Source organism: Crocodylus siamensis, chromosome 1 (genome assembly GCF_052110815.1).
Source record: "Crocodylus siamensis isolate JL-2025a chromosome 1, ASM5211081v1, whole genome shotgun sequence".
Taxonomy (NCBI): Eukaryota; Metazoa; Chordata; order Crocodylia; family Crocodylidae; genus Crocodylus; species Crocodylus siamensis.
This window is the reverse complement of record NC_143395.1, coordinates 339,933,947-339,952,480: the sequence shown is the minus strand read 5'-3', so window position 1 is coordinate 339,952,480 and position 18,534 is coordinate 339,933,947. Positions and strand designations below refer to the sequence as shown.

At 39.9% G+C, this 18,534-nt stretch overlaps 1 protein-coding gene across 18 annotated transcripts in view; it reads right to left on the bottom strand.

The window, feature by feature from the left end:
- The window catches only part of MYCBP2 (MYC binding protein 2), a 298,411-nt gene that overhangs the window by 56,480 nt on the left and 223,397 nt on the right, over positions 1 to 18,534 (bottom strand). For 13 of the 18 annotated variants that reach the window (XM_090023921.1, XM_090023940.1, XM_090023948.1 and 10 more), the window contains 5 exons: positions 8,112 to 8,213; positions 3,938 to 5,581; positions 3,347 to 3,516; positions 1,816 to 2,060; positions 673 to 840 (listed from right to left, as the gene is read on the bottom strand). In XM_090023921.1, coding sequence (XP_089880047.1) covers positions 673 to 840; positions 1,816 to 2,060; positions 3,347 to 3,516; positions 3,938 to 5,581; positions 8,112 to 8,213 — 2,329 coding nt within the window. The remainder of the gene's footprint in view (positions 1 to 672; positions 841 to 1,815; positions 2,061 to 3,346; positions 3,517 to 3,937; positions 5,582 to 8,111; positions 8,214 to 18,534) is intronic. The other 5 variants (XM_090023966.1, XM_090024027.1, XM_090023991.1 and 2 more) reach the window with 1 other exon arrangement.

Below are 18,534 nucleotides of genomic sequence, written 5' to 3'. Positions count from 1 at the left end.
ATAAATATGTTAGCGCTGGCCAAGGAATCTTTTTGCAAGCTTTTTCAATGTATACATTCACATATGCATGCTATTATATTAAAATATGTAACTAGTGATGTCTTTAGGACTTCACTAGGACTTGGACCTTCCTTAGGAGTTACCAGACAACTTTTACTTCAACAGTATGAGGGTTAAAAAGAGAAATACTGCCCCCCCCACAAGACTTCCCTCAAGGTTAAAACTTGAAATGGAAGACCCATATGTTTGCTTTATAACACAGCTCACTACAGGATAGAAATCTATAAAAATTGTGGATCTAGAGGTATCTAAAAAAATATTAACCAAAACATGGCTAGATTTTTGAGTTATATCCCTTAAGTTATTTGTGGCCAGCAGCCTTAAAAAAACTTGCAGATTGGCTTCAATTTTGAAAAGATAGTAAAGTCCTCTAAACTAGACCAGACTGGTCACTGAAAGCCAAAAGGTGGTAGTCTTGGGTGTGAAAGAAGCATACAGATCTATTAAAGTATGTGTACTCCCACAGTTTTTCAGATGACTTTTTCAATGTTGAAGTCCAAGAGATTATGGAAGCATGGGGTTTTCTTCTACTGAAGAATTAAAGGGTCTAGTCTCAAATTAGTGCTATGGTACTATTATAGCCAACTGATATTTAACACTATAGGGAACTACCTTGGTGGCATAGATTTCATGTTACTCTCTGGCTCCTCAAAGACATTAGGACTTGCATCAGGAGTGACTGATATGTATGGTGCAGGTACTGACGTTGAACGCAGATATCTCATCTCATCTTGAAATAGGTTGTCATCCTGATAACCAACAAAGTTTTCATGATGATGCCTGCAATAAATTAGATATTTAAATCAAAATCAATGCTAACCTTAATGATTTTATGGAACCAAATTCTTCTTAGTTCAACTAGCCAGTGGCCACTATTATTCAACAGGTTTATTCATTTAGGGGATGTGGCCCTGGACACACCCACAGCTTCCCTGTCCTGCCTTGTCTCTGGCATGAACACAGAAAGTGGCAGCCAGAAGAAAAGGGGAGCCTGAAAACTTTGGCTGCTATTGCAACCATAGCCATGTGGGGGAGTGGCAACCAAGTGAGAGTCCAGGGACCACACATTAACTCCTTGCTAGCTGCATGCAGCCCATGGGCCCACAGTTGCAGAACCCTCATTTAGTCCATTTAGGTACAAACTAGTTGGGACCTTTAGGCAGTAACAGAATACGAACTGCAGTGTGATTTTAAAGAAGCAAGGTAAATAATAATCTGTGTGTATGTGTGTGTATGGACAATTGTTTATTTTTTCAAACAGTAACACAGCTTCTCAAGATGTAGGCCAGTTTTCATCCTGACCCATTTTAGAACTCATGAACATTACATATTCAAGTAAAATCTACTTGAAAATAGAAGAAAATGGTTCCCATAAGATCATTCCCATTTCCTCTCTCCCATCCCATCCAGCATTAGCAAAGGAACTGGGACAGGCTGAACGCAAAACTGATAATCTGATTTACGGAGATCTCTCTCAGAGTTCATGTATGCCTGGAGCTTTAGCTTTAAAATTACATATACAGTATCCAAAAGTTAGTTCAGGCAGCTCAGAAATATATGTCTGATCTTTTACACAACTCCAATCTAGGCATGCATGACAACAAAAGCATGGAAACTCAAGAGAAGAAAGAATCATGAGAAGGCACTCTCAGAGCAGTATAATTTTATATATAAATTTTAGTTTTGCACATAATTGTTATTCAAACCTTATAAATAGCAGATGTCTGAATCAACATTAAGAGTGGCTTTCATTACCTTGCTAAAGTCTGTAGATAGAGACACGGCATTTTGATGGGAAAGTCTTCAGAAATTCCTTCTTTGACACTGGGAAGCTGAGATTGGAAAGGTTTTGCAGGATGATAGCACAGGATACTGGGCTCAGCAGCACTGCTCAAAGACAGCAGGAACAGTGCATTGGCTTTAATCACTTGATGAGCTTCCATGGTTGGCAAGGCACGAGGAGTTTTAACTTGCATCGGCTTTCTCCTGGATTGTTTAACCTGGGAGAAAATAATAAGTGTTGGCAATGCTGGTATTAACGGCCATGGTCTAATGCTTGTAATTATGATACCATGGTAACTTTATTAAATCAACAATTTAGGCTAAGTTTTCCATGCTTGATGTTTGCTCCAGGTTAATTTTTTGGGGAAAGTTTAGGGAAAAAATAGTTCATCTGTTCCTGAAAACAAGATTAAGCCAATACTGTTTGGCCTGTATTTGAGAAATTTCTTGTAACTTTTCACCAAGACACTAATAGGTCTGTGCTCTGAAACAAACATTTAGTATTTGACAGATCTTTGTTTTATACCGTTGTCATGAAAAACTGCCCTAAATAGAGCAAGTAAGCCTCTGAAAATAAAAGAAAGTTGTTTTAGAATAAGCTAAGAGCTCATTTATAAATTTGAACCTGAATATCTGTAACTTTTATTGAAAATGTATAAGGGATTTATAACAGCTGTGTACCACGTCTTCTTAGATACAATATCCCCTGGAATATAAAATACACCTTATTTCTGAAAGGCAGAATGAAGAAAACATTTTTGCAGAGTTGTGGCTGTACAGAGTAGGGACACAGCCTAATCTTCAGCTGACTCTCTCTCTCTTTCCTGCTTAACTGAACCTGAAACCCTAGATGCTGCTGAAGATGTGGGTGGTTCTATGATTTTGAAAAAACTAAAGCATCTCTAATGCTGTAAAATATGAGAAGAGAGACCAGAAACAGTTACCGGGCTGCAAAATTGCACTAAGAAAAGTTAGCTTCATTAGGAGAACATCAAGCCCATTAAAAAGCAGAGCCTTTTGTTAACACTTCTGGAGTGAAGAACAATGAGCCATTACATGAACTGACTCCCTCAGCTGCCTAAGTAGCAATACAACAAATGGCAAACATTGTGAAGCCGAATCAAAGCAGAGTGCTTCTATCCTGGGTAGAAAATCAGCGTTACTACTTAATAAATTAACCCCAACTTTTTTTTTTTGGGGGGTGGGAGGGAGGGGGAAGAGGGCTGATGGAGGAGATGGAGGGGCTGATTTTTTGGGGAAAAATGTGCAGACTTTATTTGAGAAAATGCTACAATGGCTTTTTTTCTGGTAATGAATTATATCTGAATTACAAAACCAGAATTGCTAATCAAACTTTTTATCTACAGTACTTTATATTGCTAATATAAGGGAGTGTATTTCTCTGAAATTCTAAAATCACTAGTTTATAGCTTAAATTATTACCAAAGCACACCTGAATTACTAATATTAATAAAGTGGGAGGAAAAGAAAAGGATAAAAGTACCTTCTCTCTCGCTGCTGCTTGCTTTTCACGGAGATATTTTTCTCTGCATCTATCACAAACCAGATACCAAGTACTTCCTCCAATACCACCATCACCACAATTACCAGCCCATCCTCCACAGAAGTGTCCGATACTATTGTAACCTTGGCCACCTGCGTATCGGCCACAACCTTGAAATAATAATAATAATAATAATAATAATAAAAGATATAAAAGGTTTTTCAGAACTGAAGATTAATTCTCATCTGTAAAACAAGCTGAAGTCATTTTGCTTTCCCAATTTCCTACCCCCCTTTGATTTTCTTGTAATTCAATAAGCTGAGAGCAAAGAAATGATGTCCAAGACTTCACAAATTTGTATTTCTTAAAATCTGTTCATTATAATGACCTTTTAAAACCATTTAACAAGCTATTTAAGCCCAAGAGTAACTTTAAGGCATACAGGCAAATATGATTTAGTGATGTGCTTAAATCAAGGCTCTAATTCTTTAAATGTTTCAAATAATTCATAGTACAGCTAAGAAGTTCTAACTTGCTTTTAGTTTTATATTCTGAGCAAGAATTTGGTTATGGAAAGAAAGCTAGTTTTACCTGGATGAGCCTGTCTCATGTGATAAGTCACTGGATATGGATGGGATTCACCACACAGCTCACAGATAGTATCTTTCTCAGGTCCTCCCACTGCAAGCTGAGCCATCTCGCCAAAAAGATTTCCCCTTGGCCTAGCCTCAACTTTTTCTTTTTTCTTTTTTTCCTTTTTGGTTTTCTTATTATCTTTGTCACTTTCTTTTTTCTTTAACACAGCACAGGAACCAGGGCTTGGAAAAATCATGTTCTGGGAAGCTGCTTTGATAGTTGCTAAAGAAATGTCTTCCCAAAAGGCTACCAAGTGTTGCAGTGTTAAGGGAAGAGGAGACTTAGATTTCATAGGGTGATGACTGGATGTTTCAAAAGAGGTAGTTTCCATTTTTCCATCTTCACATTTCTCATGGAGAGGTGGTTCCTTTAGCATAGAGAGGACTTTGTTTTTGTTGATGCTGCCCATTTTAGATATGTCTGGTCCATGAGGTGAAATGTTAAACATATTAAGAGCAGATGATATTTCCAATGAATGCCTATTTTTCAACTTTGTTTCTTTTTCCTCTGTAGGTTGTTGATTCAGACTGTTTCTGATAGGGGCATGCTCTTTAGAAAGATCTGGATTAAATTTCAAAAAAGATGAACAAGCCATAGCATCATGGACTATTCCTTCGTGCCACAGGAAGGCAGCAAAGACAGCTCTAGCGCATTCAGCAACAGAAGGTGACATAGCTTGCTTGGCTGGCTCTATAGGTTTGGATGCATCTCCTTTGAAAAGAAAACCAGATTTTTCCTTCTTTGGTCTCGTGTGCCTACCAGCACACTTACGGCTTACTTTTGGAGAAGCTCTCATATCCTGTTCATCTTTTAGTGGTGCTTTTCCTATGCTGAAATGAACTTTATTAGAACTATCATCTAAACTTTTGAATTCAGAGTTATCTTCGCATGTGCTATCAGTTATGCTATTGGTCTTTAAAGTGCTTGAAGTACAAACTTCAACAACTTCACTGTGAAGATTTTCTTGTACAACATGAGGCGAAGGAGCTCTATTTTCAGTTTCAGTCACAGGTTTTACATCTTTCGAGATAATTTTTGGTTTGGGTGAAGTGGATCTTCCACGTAAGGGCTCTGTTAGTGGTACTTTCTTCTTGCGAAGCGTGTCTGGATCTAGAGTGTAAGAGTCTGATTTGGATCGTTCCCGAGGAGGATCAAGCTTTGTTTTAACAGGAGCTGAAGCTTTCTGAGCTAGTGCCTTATCTTGTGGAGATGATGATCGGGGAGAACTAGCACCAGGTCTACCTGCTGTAAGTGTCTTTGTCTTCGGAGATGATGACCGGGTTCCTGGCCCTGGTGATTCAGCTCTAAGACCAGAAGTTGTCCTCCCATCAGACTTTAATGTTTGCAAAGTGTTATGGTTTGGAGATAATGATCTACTGTGAGAATCGGATCTCAACTTTGCAGCATCTGACTTCAGCATAAGAGATTCACTGGCAGATAAACCTTCTGTACTCCTTGGTTTCTTCTGATCAGCAATAGCTCTGTTCACACGCATGTCGGGCTTGGGTGACCTGCTCTCAGCCCTGTGTTTTGATGAAATATCTGTTTTCCCTGCTGGAGAAACTGGTCTAGCAGCAGCTGTGAAATTCATTCTGTCACCTGTGTGGCACATTTTATAATTAAATTATTACATTACATCCACAGTATCCTTAAAATATATGTAGAAATATACAGTGTTCAACACAAACATGTAACTCAACCAGGTGCTTCTGCTAATATTCAAGTGGCAACAGAGCTCGAGAGGCTTTTTTTTATTCGATTTTTCAATGGGTCCACAAATATAGAAATGAATATGCACACCTAAAAGCACATACCAGAACATATTTATAGAAAGTGCTCTACTTCTGAAGTTACCTAGAAATTAAAAAGCTGATGAATTTGAGTTAACTATTTTCACTGGCCACCAGCAAGGGGGGCAAAAAAACCCAAACACCTGCTTATTTGGAAGCTAGAATAAAATGTATTACAACAGTCTGAGTGTTTGTATTTACTATTACCTTTATACCTATGATTTTAAAGCAGAAAACAACATCTCCATGTAGAGAAAAATAACTAAAAATACACAAGTAAAACCGGGATAAAAAGCTTGCACACATATGCCAAAATAATGGTCACAGTCTGAGACACTCAGAGAAAGCTGTCATTGTTTTATACTATGCAAGACTTTGAGTATTAAAAATTAAATGTTCACAGAGCCCAGCACTGCTTGCAGGAGATAGGTTCAGGCTCACTGCTTGGCTGGCATGGGGCCAAGCAACACTGCTCACAGGGGATGGGGATGGGCTCTGCGCCTGGCCAAGCGGAGTTCCCAGTGAGAGCAAGGCCCACAGGCCACACTCAGACTAGGCCTGGTCCTCATGGCCCCCAGCGACAGGGACGCTGTCAGGAGGTGAAGAAGATCTGGTTGGGACCAGGCCAGAGTTTGGCCAGGGTTGAGGTGGCGGTCAAAAGTATTGATACGGTGTATAAGTTAAGGTTGAACTTTTAAGAGTTAAAAATTGGGCTTCAGGACTTGACTTATACACCACAAAATACGGTAACTCTTTTTGATGCAGAACAATTTGTTCTACATAAACTCATTCATTGACAATCAGCTAGCTGGTAGAACAACTACAACTAAACACAGAAATTGTATAAAGTATACATGGCTGAACAGTATAACTCACAAGAAAAAAAACAAAACAATGAGTCTCCATATTATTTCCCATGAAAGGATAAACTTAGTTTTTACTACTACATGGTATTTATAAAATTAAAGGCATGTAATTTCAAAATGGTGAAATAGTACTGGCAAACTACCATGTAATCACAAATTAATAAATGTACCAAGCCTATTCCTTAGTAGGTATATGCTGCAAATCTTCACTCAATAAATTCAACTGATTTCTGTGATTTCTCAGGAATTCAAGTTAAGTGCGTGTTCCAGTACAGTGTGCAGATTAGGCTGCTTACTGATAAAATATTAGTTTTTCTGACCTGAATAACCTATGTGAAATAAAAAGATCACAAGTAGTCAAATTGTTTTTGCAAATACAGTAGTTTGTTGAATCTGTTGACTTGCATGGGCTGGAATTATTTTTCTTTCAGTAGAGTGATGGTGATTCAACCCAATGACTGGAGCAACTACCTAGGATGTGGGAGACCTGGTATTCCTTCCCTCTTCCTCTCTGAGGGATTGAGACCACACTGCTTACCTCCCACTTATCTCACTGTCACACTAAAGGATATTCTGGCACAGGGCACTGACACTTTTTTGCTGAAGCGATTCTGCTTTTCTTACACGGACTGGAATCCACGTTTCATCTCCCAGGTAAATGTTCTAACTACCAGCTGTTTTGTTCTTTGAATAATTGGGTACGACATAACAAAAGAAAACAGATCTAATAGGACAAATTGAAGGAGACTCGCTTTGGTATATCTTTAGGCAGCAATTGAACTCAGGTCTATCACAGCTTGGGCAAGGGCATTAAGTACTGGACTATTAGATATAAGGGGAAAGAGCTGGCCTTAGGGGTGCTGTGGTCAGGGGGATGCCACACACATGCACACGTGAGAAGTCTGTGTTCACATCAGTATTTTCCCCTGTGCCTGATACCCCCCAAGCAGGAGAAGCGGTGCCTAGCCCAGCCTGCCTCCCACCCCCAGCCACTGCTCAGCAGTAGTGCCTGCCCACCCATCTGCCTGGCGCACTATGTTGCTCCACCTCCCTCCTGGATTGTACCCTGTACTCCTGCCCGCCTACCTCTCCCTGCAGCAGTGTCGCTGAGTTGGGGCAGGTGCCAGGGGGCACCAAAACATAAGTTCACCCAGGGCGCCATTTTGCTTAAGGCCAGCTCTGTAAGGGGGTACTATTGTCCCAAGTAACTTTGTAAATACAGACCTTAATTTCCTTAGCTTTTATGACAAATACCTTAAAATTTAACATTTTGTTTCGAAACATACCAGGAAATTTTTACCAATAAACAAACACTAAATTGTTATATCAAATGTACACCAAGAAATAGCAAACTTAAAAGAAATTCCAACACAGGATTTCACCAAATGTATGGGATGAAAATGTACTGAAGGAGAAAAGCCATTTTCAATTTAAACACATGAATAACCTAGCTGTGTTTGCATGCATACCCACCCTTTAGTTTGTGAGAGAGGGATGAAATAGCAGAGGCAGGCCCAGCTACATCACTAGTTTTGTAAATACGCTCACGAGAAGCAAGGCAGCAGGATGGAGTTTCTACAGTGGAAAACAGTGGCACAGAAGCAGCACAGATTCAATGGAAAAATAGCAAAGATAAAAATAAGCAAACAAGCATTTTGAATGATATGCAATCTACGCTGATTAATATCCTGAATTTTACTGTTGATACCTTCTCCTAAAGGTGTTTTAAATGAGAAACTTACAATTTAAAATAAAAAAACTCTCCAATATTTACTTTAACGTTCTTAAAAAATAATAATAATAAAAAAAAAAAAATGTTATGACCTCCCTACATGCAACAAAAAAACCCAAATATCAGTGAAAACCAAACAAAAATTTTATTTGTGGAGTAACAGGATTTATGGTCTATTCTAAAATAAGGACAGTGATAGTGACTAGTTTTGCACTTGTGTTTGTATTTGGGATAATTTATAAATGTATGCTAATAAATTATTTAGAATTATAATATGGCCTTTTTATAGAGCAATATTTGAACAGAAACAGATAAGTTTTTGGAAAACTGCAAAATCACTACAGTTAATGATGAAAAATTTACATTTTAAAAACAGGTCGTTTTGACTGACTTTTCTGATTATATGCTACATAAGAGAATATAACTCAGTTATAAAATTTGATTTTTGTATATGTCAGTATGAATAATAAGAACTTTAACTGCTCAATACTACAGAATGACAACCAAAACCAAACAGATTCAAATAAAATTAAATATACAGGTTGAAAAAGGAAAAAAAACAAAACAGTTCACTAGGGCTTTTATTTAATAGGAAAGCAAACATTTGGTACATCAACCCTCACACTTTATGAGAAAGACCCTTTATTAACAATGATGTTAAAACTGTAAAGACCAAAATTACATCTTTAAGAGCAATAAATTAAATTCATTCCTGGTATAATGCTGCACTTGACTTGATTGGAGTTATAGCGAGAATTAATATAGTCCATTAAGTCAAACTCCAATTAAACGAAGCATGGAGTTATACCAGGACTGAATTTACTCCATCAAGTTAAGCAACTTGGAAATATCTACAAATCACAGGACTATCACTCTACCTTTAGCATTACAACCCATAGAACATGTAATATCACAAAGGTCTAAATTTCAATAGCAGTGGCACAAAGGGCTAACTAAGAGTGAAATGTTAATGTGGAGTTTTTTTAGCCTTAACTCTACTGTATTCCTTTAGGTTAATTTTAATTTATACACTAACTTTTCACTTTCCATCACTAAAGGTAAACCAAACTGCTATTATAAGCACAGTCCAGAGATTTAATTTATATATTCACTAGAAGATAGCATACTTTAGAAAGGCCTTTTTTGTGCAAACACGAGGTAAGAGCATTTGAAAACCTGTGTCTTTCATAAACTTAATTGCATGTGGTGTTTAATTTGTTTCTATGCTTTAATAAGTGAAGTACAAATACTTCCAGGCCTAAATTTTAAGTCTTGTGCAAAGTGCACATATACTTCGGACTTCTGAAACAGTAATACCATTCTTCCAGACAGAAACAAAGCATGAAAAGTACTTGAGATAAACATTGGTACCCAATTTAGTGCCTGCACGTTCCTTGCAGGATATTCTGTACTACTTCAGACTGCTCTTGTATGATCAGGGCCACAAACAAATTTTCATTTCTAGAAGCAGAAGTTTCTGAGAAGTTTCCACTGCTACAAATGTTTCTGAGACAGGGAACAGTATAGGTGTTCAGCCTGCAGCCACCCCCTCCTTTCCTGTTTCTTGTGCCTTCCCAAGACTGGGATGATCCTGGTCTGGGGAAGCGCAGGGATCACTGCCTCACTGCCCTGGGGAGAGCTTTCCACAGGGCTCTGAAATCACCACATGTGCCACCTAGTAGGGATCATCTTGTTTAGGGAAGAGGTAAGAAGCAGTGGTGACTGCTCCCCTCCTTTGCCCTCCGCACTCAGACAAACCTGGGAGGGGAGGGGAAGGCATCAGTGAAGGAAAACCCCCCGCTCCTTTCCCAAAGGAAGCTGCTCCTCCCCTCCTGGTCTATGGGAGGGGCAAGAGGAGCACAGCAATGTCACTTCTTCTCTATGTTTTGTCTAGGCTGGGGTAACCCTAGTCAGGGAAGCCTTTCTCCACCACTTGACTCCTCCTGGGAGGAGGTGAACAGCAGCTGCTCTTTATACCGACTCCAGATTGGGGAGACCCTTGTCGTGGAAAGCCTTTCTGTTGCTCAACTCCTGGTCTCTGGATAGAAAAGCATGTGGATGTGTCTTCCTTTAGGAGAAACTCCCGCAGAAGAGATCTTCCTGTGGGAGGGGCACTTATACACTTGTGGTTTCTATCAGGAGATTCTGGTAGAAGTAATGCCTGTATGCCTAGATAAGTGGTTCTCAACCTTGTTAGACTGAAAGCACACCCTATAAAATGCCAGATCTTGGGTTTGCACTGTATTTTGGCTACAGAAAAATAACAGAGCAGTTTTTCTATTGTAAAGAATTCAAAAAGATCATACTATTTCAGGATATTTTTGAAACAATGGCAGTGGTTTTTAACTTTTTTAGATTCAAGGCTCCCCATAGAAAATCCCAGCTCTTAGTTTTCATTCCATTTTTCACTAAGGACAATAATGGAGCAATTCTTCTGTTACAAAGAACTTAGAAAGACCACAACAGGTTAGAATGGTTTAACACTATAGGTTCCTATTTGAAAAATCTGGGTTTATTTTGTCAGTCATGTCTATACACCTAACGGTGCTAATCCTGAGTGGTAATCCATAGCACCCTTGAAAGGGCTGCAAGGCATCAAGCCTGCCCTGGCATCGATTAAGAATCACTGCACAATGAGTTTCTGTTTGAAACACCCGAGTTTATCTTGTGAGAATTAGGCATAGATATTTGCACATCTAACAGTTCCAATATGGCGCGCTGGTTGAGAATCACTGAGCTAGACACCATGTCTAATCCTAGTTTATTCCTTATCTGAAAACTATTTTGCAGGATATATCTAAGACGCCACAGCTTAAATACAACAATTTTATAAAGCTACAGAAGGAAAGTGCACATTAAGAATATTATGGTCAAGTATTTTATTTAGAGAAACAAAATACTTCAATTTCCTATAGAGATGCAACGATATCTTGGTCTGATATCAGACTGGTACCGATATAAAGAAAATTTGCTGTATTGGATATCAGCCCGATGGGGTTGATAATTTGGCCAATAAATGCCTGTGCTGTGTACAGCTGCAGCACAGTGGGGAGCAGAGCCAGCAGCATGGAGAGCTGCCACCAGCTGGTAAGTCGGAAGGGGAGGGGAAAGGGAAGGGGCATGAGGGGGCAGCGGCAGGCGTTGCCCAGGGGGCAGGGGGTGTGGGACAAATGCACAGCTTGTGGAGGAGGGCAGCTCCCGCTACTGCTTGCACCCTGGGAGGGTGGGGGGTGTGCCCCCCAGATCTGTGTGGGGCAGGCGGGCTGAAGCCAACACTGAGCAAGGCTCTTCTTGGCTGGCGCTGGCGGTGCTGGGAGGGGTTGCTGCCACCACAAATTTTGCCACAGCTCTGCTCCCAGCCCCACACCACCAGGCACAGCTCAGCTCCATGTCCTACCTCCACTCATGCGCTGGGAAGAGTAGAACCTCTGCTGGGCAGCTGGCAGCAGCACTGGGAGCAGAGCTGCAGCGATATTTGGCGTGGCTGCAGCCCCCTCCCAGTGCCCACTCTGAACTCACTTCTGCTCAGAAGAGCCCCATGCAATACTGGAAAAGCCTTGGAGCGGACACCAGCGGCACTGGGAGGGGGCTGCAGCCACCCCAAATTTCGCTGCAGCTCACACTGCAGTCCTGGCTCTTCCCAGTGCATTGGTGGAGGAGCAGTGTGGGGCTCAGAGCAGAGCTTTGGCAAAATCTGGGGTGGCTGCAGCCCCTCCCAGAGCCTGCTCAAAGCCCAGCTCCTGCTGAGAGGAGCCCCAGGCAGTGCTGGCTCCAGCCCGCATGCCACATGCAGCCCTGGAGAGCGCACCCTCACCCCAGGGTGCAAGCAGAGGTGGGAGCTGCTGCCCCTCCATAAGCCACGCCTACATCCCACACCACGGCCCCTCTGGGCAGTGCCTGCCCCCTCATTCCCTCACCAAAAAGGGTGTTGAGCTGCACCCCCATGCCCCTTCCCTCCCTCCTCCCCTTTCACCACAACAGACTTACCTGGAAGCAGCTGTATTGGATCGGTATCGGCAGATACGACTCCTTAAATATCAGCATTGGCCCCCAAAATGTTTCTCACTGCACCCCTAATTTCCTATGCAAGCATAAAGCTTTCAATTTTATAAGCAAGAGTTTCTACTAAAAATCTTTGTATACAAACTGGCACCTTTCCCAACATACAATCATTCATGTTTGAAGTTTAACATTTCCTTAAAGATCAAATTGGCAGTTCACAATCTAACCCACAGTAAGCAACAAGTTTGGGAGGGAGATTATAGATGAAGAAGTCACAGCCACCAAATTAGTTTCCTTGTTGCCATAGGAAATGGTTTAAACTGTGATTAGGATACGCTCTATTGAGCATGTGCTCCGATTCATGCTATTGTAACTACCTTGAGAAATGTTGGGAGGGGGGTAGAAAAGGGAGGAGGAGTTTTGCGCAAAGGGAAAAACTGAAGTGTAATACCAATGGGAAAATAATGCTGAAACAACTTGGGGAAAGTAATGATGAAAATAATCACTTGAGTTACTTAAATCCATACAAATTATATGAATGTATGTACTGCAGAAAACATTCTAACACTAACAGAAGCTTAGAAAAAAAGAAAGTCATCAGCATCTCTTTCCCATCGGTTTTTTCTGAGCACACTACAGCTCAAACCTAACTGAACTTAATGGAATTTATACTGCACTACCAGTCATCCAGATGTTTTGGGATATACACCACTGGACAAAGGGAATACAAAGTTCACGTCGCCAAACAGATCTGTAATGCCAAAGCATAGCTTTTTTCTTCCCCACATGAAAATATTTCAAATTTACTAGCTCCTCTGTTCAGGAATGGTGGGTGCTAAAAGCACCTAAAAAAACAACTACACTAGCCACTGCTCTCTAGCTGCTTTGTACCATTTCAGGAACTAAATATATAGTGAGAATGTGCCTTAACACAAAGTGACAGCACATGTGGAAGGAAAAGGAGGGAATTAGTCTATGAATATGATCAGACCTTGAAATGTACTGGAAAAAAGGGACTGACCTATAATGGGATCAGTTCTGTACTACAGTGGTTTTCAACCTTTTTTCATTTGTGGACCACTTAAAAGTTTTCAGTGGAGGTACTTTGTATTGTAAGTGTGGGTATTCACATATTTTTGATTGATCACAGTCTTTTGTGGATCCACAGACCACAGGTTGAAAACCACTGCTGTACTATGCAGAGGAAATGGCTACATATAACTTTAACTGCACTAGGTGACTCTTAAGGGTGGCACACAGGGTCACCTTCGCTACTGTTCAAAACGGTACCATATATGGTCACCTGCTTCATCATAGTGATGGGCTCACCTCACATATGGAAGGCCCACAATGATCTAGATCAGGGCTATCCAAACTGGCAGCCTGGGCACCACATATGGCCCTTGAGCAGTTAATTTGCTGCCCCAGGCTTCTGCCCTGTCTCTGCTCCTCCCATTGCAGCAGTGGCCAGGGTTCAAGGCTCACCCCCGTCCTTCCCCTGGCTTCCATTTCTTGCCCTTATTACAGGGGGTGGGGCAGTGCAGCTCAGCCTGTGGTGCCAGAAAAGTCCACGGTGCAGTGCAGCAGGAAGTTTGCAGCTGGGAAGCTGAGGGTAAGGCTGGGGTGCCTGCGTACAAAGCACAGCAGGACGTGGCTTATGTTGGTACGGCCCACGGGGCATGCAGCGTCTGATTTATTAGATGTACAGCACTGACTTAAATGGCTACTACATTACAGTACCCAGGGATCTCCCTGCTTTGCTCCACTGGAGTAAGTGGCAGACAGTAAATTCCTGCTCAGGTAGGCAAGAAGCTCAGAAACTTTAAAAGCCTTGGGTCATGTTGAGGTTTCCAGACCACTGGCTTCACTGGAGTGTGCAAATGGCTGGGAAACCTTGGGGATCACCAGCTTTGGGGCATCCCAGGTGGCACATCATACTACTGAAGCCACATAGACATGGAAACAAGATGACTAAGGAGGGAACCATGCAAAGTTCTATTGGACCCCTGGCTATTTTTCATTGGAATCCAAAAAACATTAAGAAAATACTATTGTCCAACAACACAATAAACAATTATCAGGAAATCCCCATAGAGCCACCCTACTACCTCTTTCCAAACATTCCTCAAAAAACATGAAAACTGGATTGTGAAACCTACTTGGAATAATGATTTTGAATCCAAAATCTGAAAAACTGTACTTGAAATATGGATTGTTAATAAGGGCCTGTCTTTATTAAATGGAAAATGCTTTTATATTTAATTAAAAATGTTTGCTTCAAAATGTACTGTCTTGGCATTTTAGACAATACAGTGGGCAAAATTATCTTTGGTATAGAAAAAAGCTTTTTAGTGCTGTTAGTATCTTTAATCCTTTGGGTCCTTTCCTTGGTTATTTGATTCTCCTGTGTCATTTTGTTAGGGCAACAGCAGTTCAAGGATTTCCTCAGTCATCAGCTGATATATCAGGAAAAAAAATACTTTTCCTAAAAAAAATGAACCTCAAAATGCAAGGTCATCTTAAAATAGGAATACACATCCCCCTTTTTACATAGCTCTGACAGAACTTGTCTAAAGGAGTCTTAAATAAAATGAAGAGATTGCCTTTTAGCTATACGGGGCACATCTACACAAGATGCTATGTTGTTACAGCAGCAAGCTATGGTGACATAGCTTGTTGCTATGGAGACAGCGCCAGTGGGCACAAATTGTGATGCTGATGCTACTGTGCAGTAGGGTTAGAAATGACCTGTGCGCCATTGGGACTGTGCAGTAACAGCAGTTACTGAGCAGTCATGTACACGTGTAGATGCTCCCACTATGTCAGGTAAGCTGTGATGAGAGAGTTAGCAGAATTTTTAAAATCCAAAACACTGCTTATATCTTAGACTCCACTTGACCAAATTACCTTAACATTTACACGTAGCCCCAAACCCTCCTCATTCCTCCCCCAAAACTCTATGGCAAAAGTTAAGACACTGCTAAAAAGAATATTTATTTTAAATGGATTTAAATGGTCAAAGAGAGCATAACATCTCAGAATTAAAAATGAAAATATTATGAAGGAAAAATGACAGTAAAAAGTTGTATTGTCTAGAGTCCATCACTGAGATCTGCTGAATATTTTCTGCTGTACTACAGGCAACTTTTACAGAAAATATTTAAAAAAATCCTAAAGTATTAATAATACATTCTACTGAAGCATACAGTGAAAGAAGGTTGTTTCACAGGATAACTGAAGAAGAGCAGCTTTGTGTGGCAGAATTATGAGGGTGCCCACAAATACATATGCATAATACTAAATCTAAAACCTAGGATTATTTTAATGTTTAGCATCCAGAAAATCTAATCTCTGTGGAAGCAACCTTCAGTTATCACTAATCACTACATTCCTTTGATACCTTTCAATAGCGCTTTATTTTTTATGACAACCATTATAAATCTAATTGGATATCTTCTCTGCATTTCATTCACAAATATTGCTTATCTTAAATTAGACTGTTTAGGGAAGGAGCTTTATGTTCCTAAATGTCAGTACAGCTCCTATCACAAGGGGATCCAACTCTGATCAAGAATTCTGAGCTCCACCTGAATAAATAAAATATGCAATTTAGCAAAATGATCTGAAGCAGTGTTTTGAACAGATCCAATGATGAGTGCTTATTAGGGAAGCTCAGCTTCCTCATTCCTTTTAAAGAATTATGATATATCTAGGTAGTAACTGAGTCTGGAAGACGCATTGATTTTATAACTGACTGTAAATCCTTAAGAGGCTAAAGAAACGAAAGTTAACTATATGTGAATTACTATTTGGCCACTACCACTTATCTGTATCAGTTGCCAAGTACACCCTTTAAGGAGGATTTGGTCAACAAATAAAAGACTGCAGCTTTTTCAGAATAATCAACTTCTCTCACAGTTCAGTAACCATAGCGCTCTGGGTTTGCATGGAAAGGATACAATCAAAGTATATGGTCATTAGAGTTAAGAGCAACTTTACTTTAAATGGTGTATATTTTTGGGCATGTTACGAAGTACTCAAGTAAGCTCTTTGTTGATTTAATTGTATTCAACAGCATAAAAGACATTGAATTAAATGCAAAGAAGCCAGAATTGGCTATTTTTCAAACAGATAGGGAATAGTTTATTGTTGTACAGGTCTTGGCCAGGTGTTTTATATTTATTACTGAATGTGATTGCGTGCAAAAACTTATCCTGTTCAAATGAGCATCTTCTCCATGATCTCAAAGACTCTTTGCTTGTTAAACTGTGCTTAAAAGTTAAGAACGCCTCCAAGAGGAGACAGAGAGAGTAATTCTTTCCTGAGTAGTAAGTGATGGGCAAGGGCTGCTGAAAGTGCAAGCAAGATTCTCCTGTGACCTTCCTCCCTTGGTTGGGTAACTAGGTATTCTCTACTAGTTTTGAAATATCTGTAGACGGGAGAAGAGTTTTGATACAAGTTGAATCATTTGAATTCCATTCTGTTGATGATGGAAAAGGGAGAGATTTCTTCTGCTTTTAAGAATTTTGCATTATGTCACTCTGTTCAGGTCTATATTATAGTGCTCTTCTTAATGGTGTGTGTTACAGATAGAAGGCTATAGATTTTTTCCCTTGCAAATACATTAGATGTAATCTTTAAAAGAAATCTTATGAAATGCATGCTAATGCCTGTGTTTAAAATTACTCTAACTGTAACAGTCTTTACAGTCCTTTGGCATGGTTATTCTTGGATGAGGGCAGCATTTCATTTTTCTGCATAATGTAGTTCACAAAATTTCCCCATGTTTTTAAAACACTGACAGAAGGGTACCTCTGTTTTTTTCCAGATCCTAAGAAATTCGCTTTTCTAGTGACAACTTACTAGAATAGAATGGCAACTATCTTCTGTGGGGGTTTTTTCCTTTCTGCTTCTTATACATGTATGGGTTATGTTTGGAACACTGTTAATGGAAGCATATTTTATCTTTTTAATTCATTGAGGTTTTTTAATATTATGTCAAGGAAACCTTTAGAATAACTTCAGTAGGTTGAATGATGTTTGGGTAAGAGGATGGGGTTCGTGGGGAAAGAGGAAGATTATATTTTTAATAAAACAGGCAGGCAAAAACAGAGAAGGAAATCTAGAGTGAAAAGGGAATCCCCTTATCCTATATTACATGATTTGCACAACACTGAAAAGGACCGTCCGTGCACCACATGGTGGCAAGTACCTCTGGCAGGAACCTGATAAATGACATGAGGTGCATATAAAGATACAGTCTAACAGGATTTTTTTCATTCAGCAGGGGAGTTGTGACCCAACAGAAACGACAAATGGAAAAAAAGAAAAAGCGGGTAAAAGAGTTGATTTTGGTCTTGCTCTACATAGTCAAACTAGGATGTAAAGAACCTCTTTCTTCTGGAAAATAAACTTCAGAGAACTTAACCTCTTGTTTTAGATGTGCTTTTAGCTAATGCAAAATGTATAGACAAATAGTTTAAGTTAGATCCTCATTTTGCAGTTCCCTAGACCAGTGTGTAGCTTGTGTAACTTCACCTGCACACAGTGAACTAATTGCAGGAACTAGGTTATGGATGCAAGGTTATGGATGGACTTTTAGAAAAATGATGGTGTTTTAGAAAAATATCAATTAGTTTTTACCACATAGATTAAAGGAGGGTATGTTTCAATTAGAAACAGAAAAAGATGTTTATGTCTAGTAAAGGAAAATATTTTAAAAATGTAAAACTTGTTTTTTGCACTAAAACCATCAATTTTAAAATTGAATTCTTCCTTGGTATTGGATGGTTGAGAATTTCTAGTCTAATGGATAGTACACTTCCCAATTTGATTCTAGCACAGTCAATGAAAAGTCAATCCTCTCTGAATATATTTGAGGGTTTTTATGAAACAAACAGCAGATTTCAGTCTAGTTCTCTAACTGCGGTGCATACGTCAAAGACCACTTCCACAATTTGAACCCTTGATGGTATTCAAGTGGAAAAGACCAAGGGATGACCAGGTATAAAGAGACTGAACTAACTGAGGTGGTCTGAAAAATCTGAGGTACCTGTGAAGGACAGTTTTTGGGGGGGGGGAAGGTAGGAAGAGGTTTATACTACTGCTACCCATGCTATACCTGTTCTGTGGATAAAGAGGAATTCATTCTCCAGGGCTGTC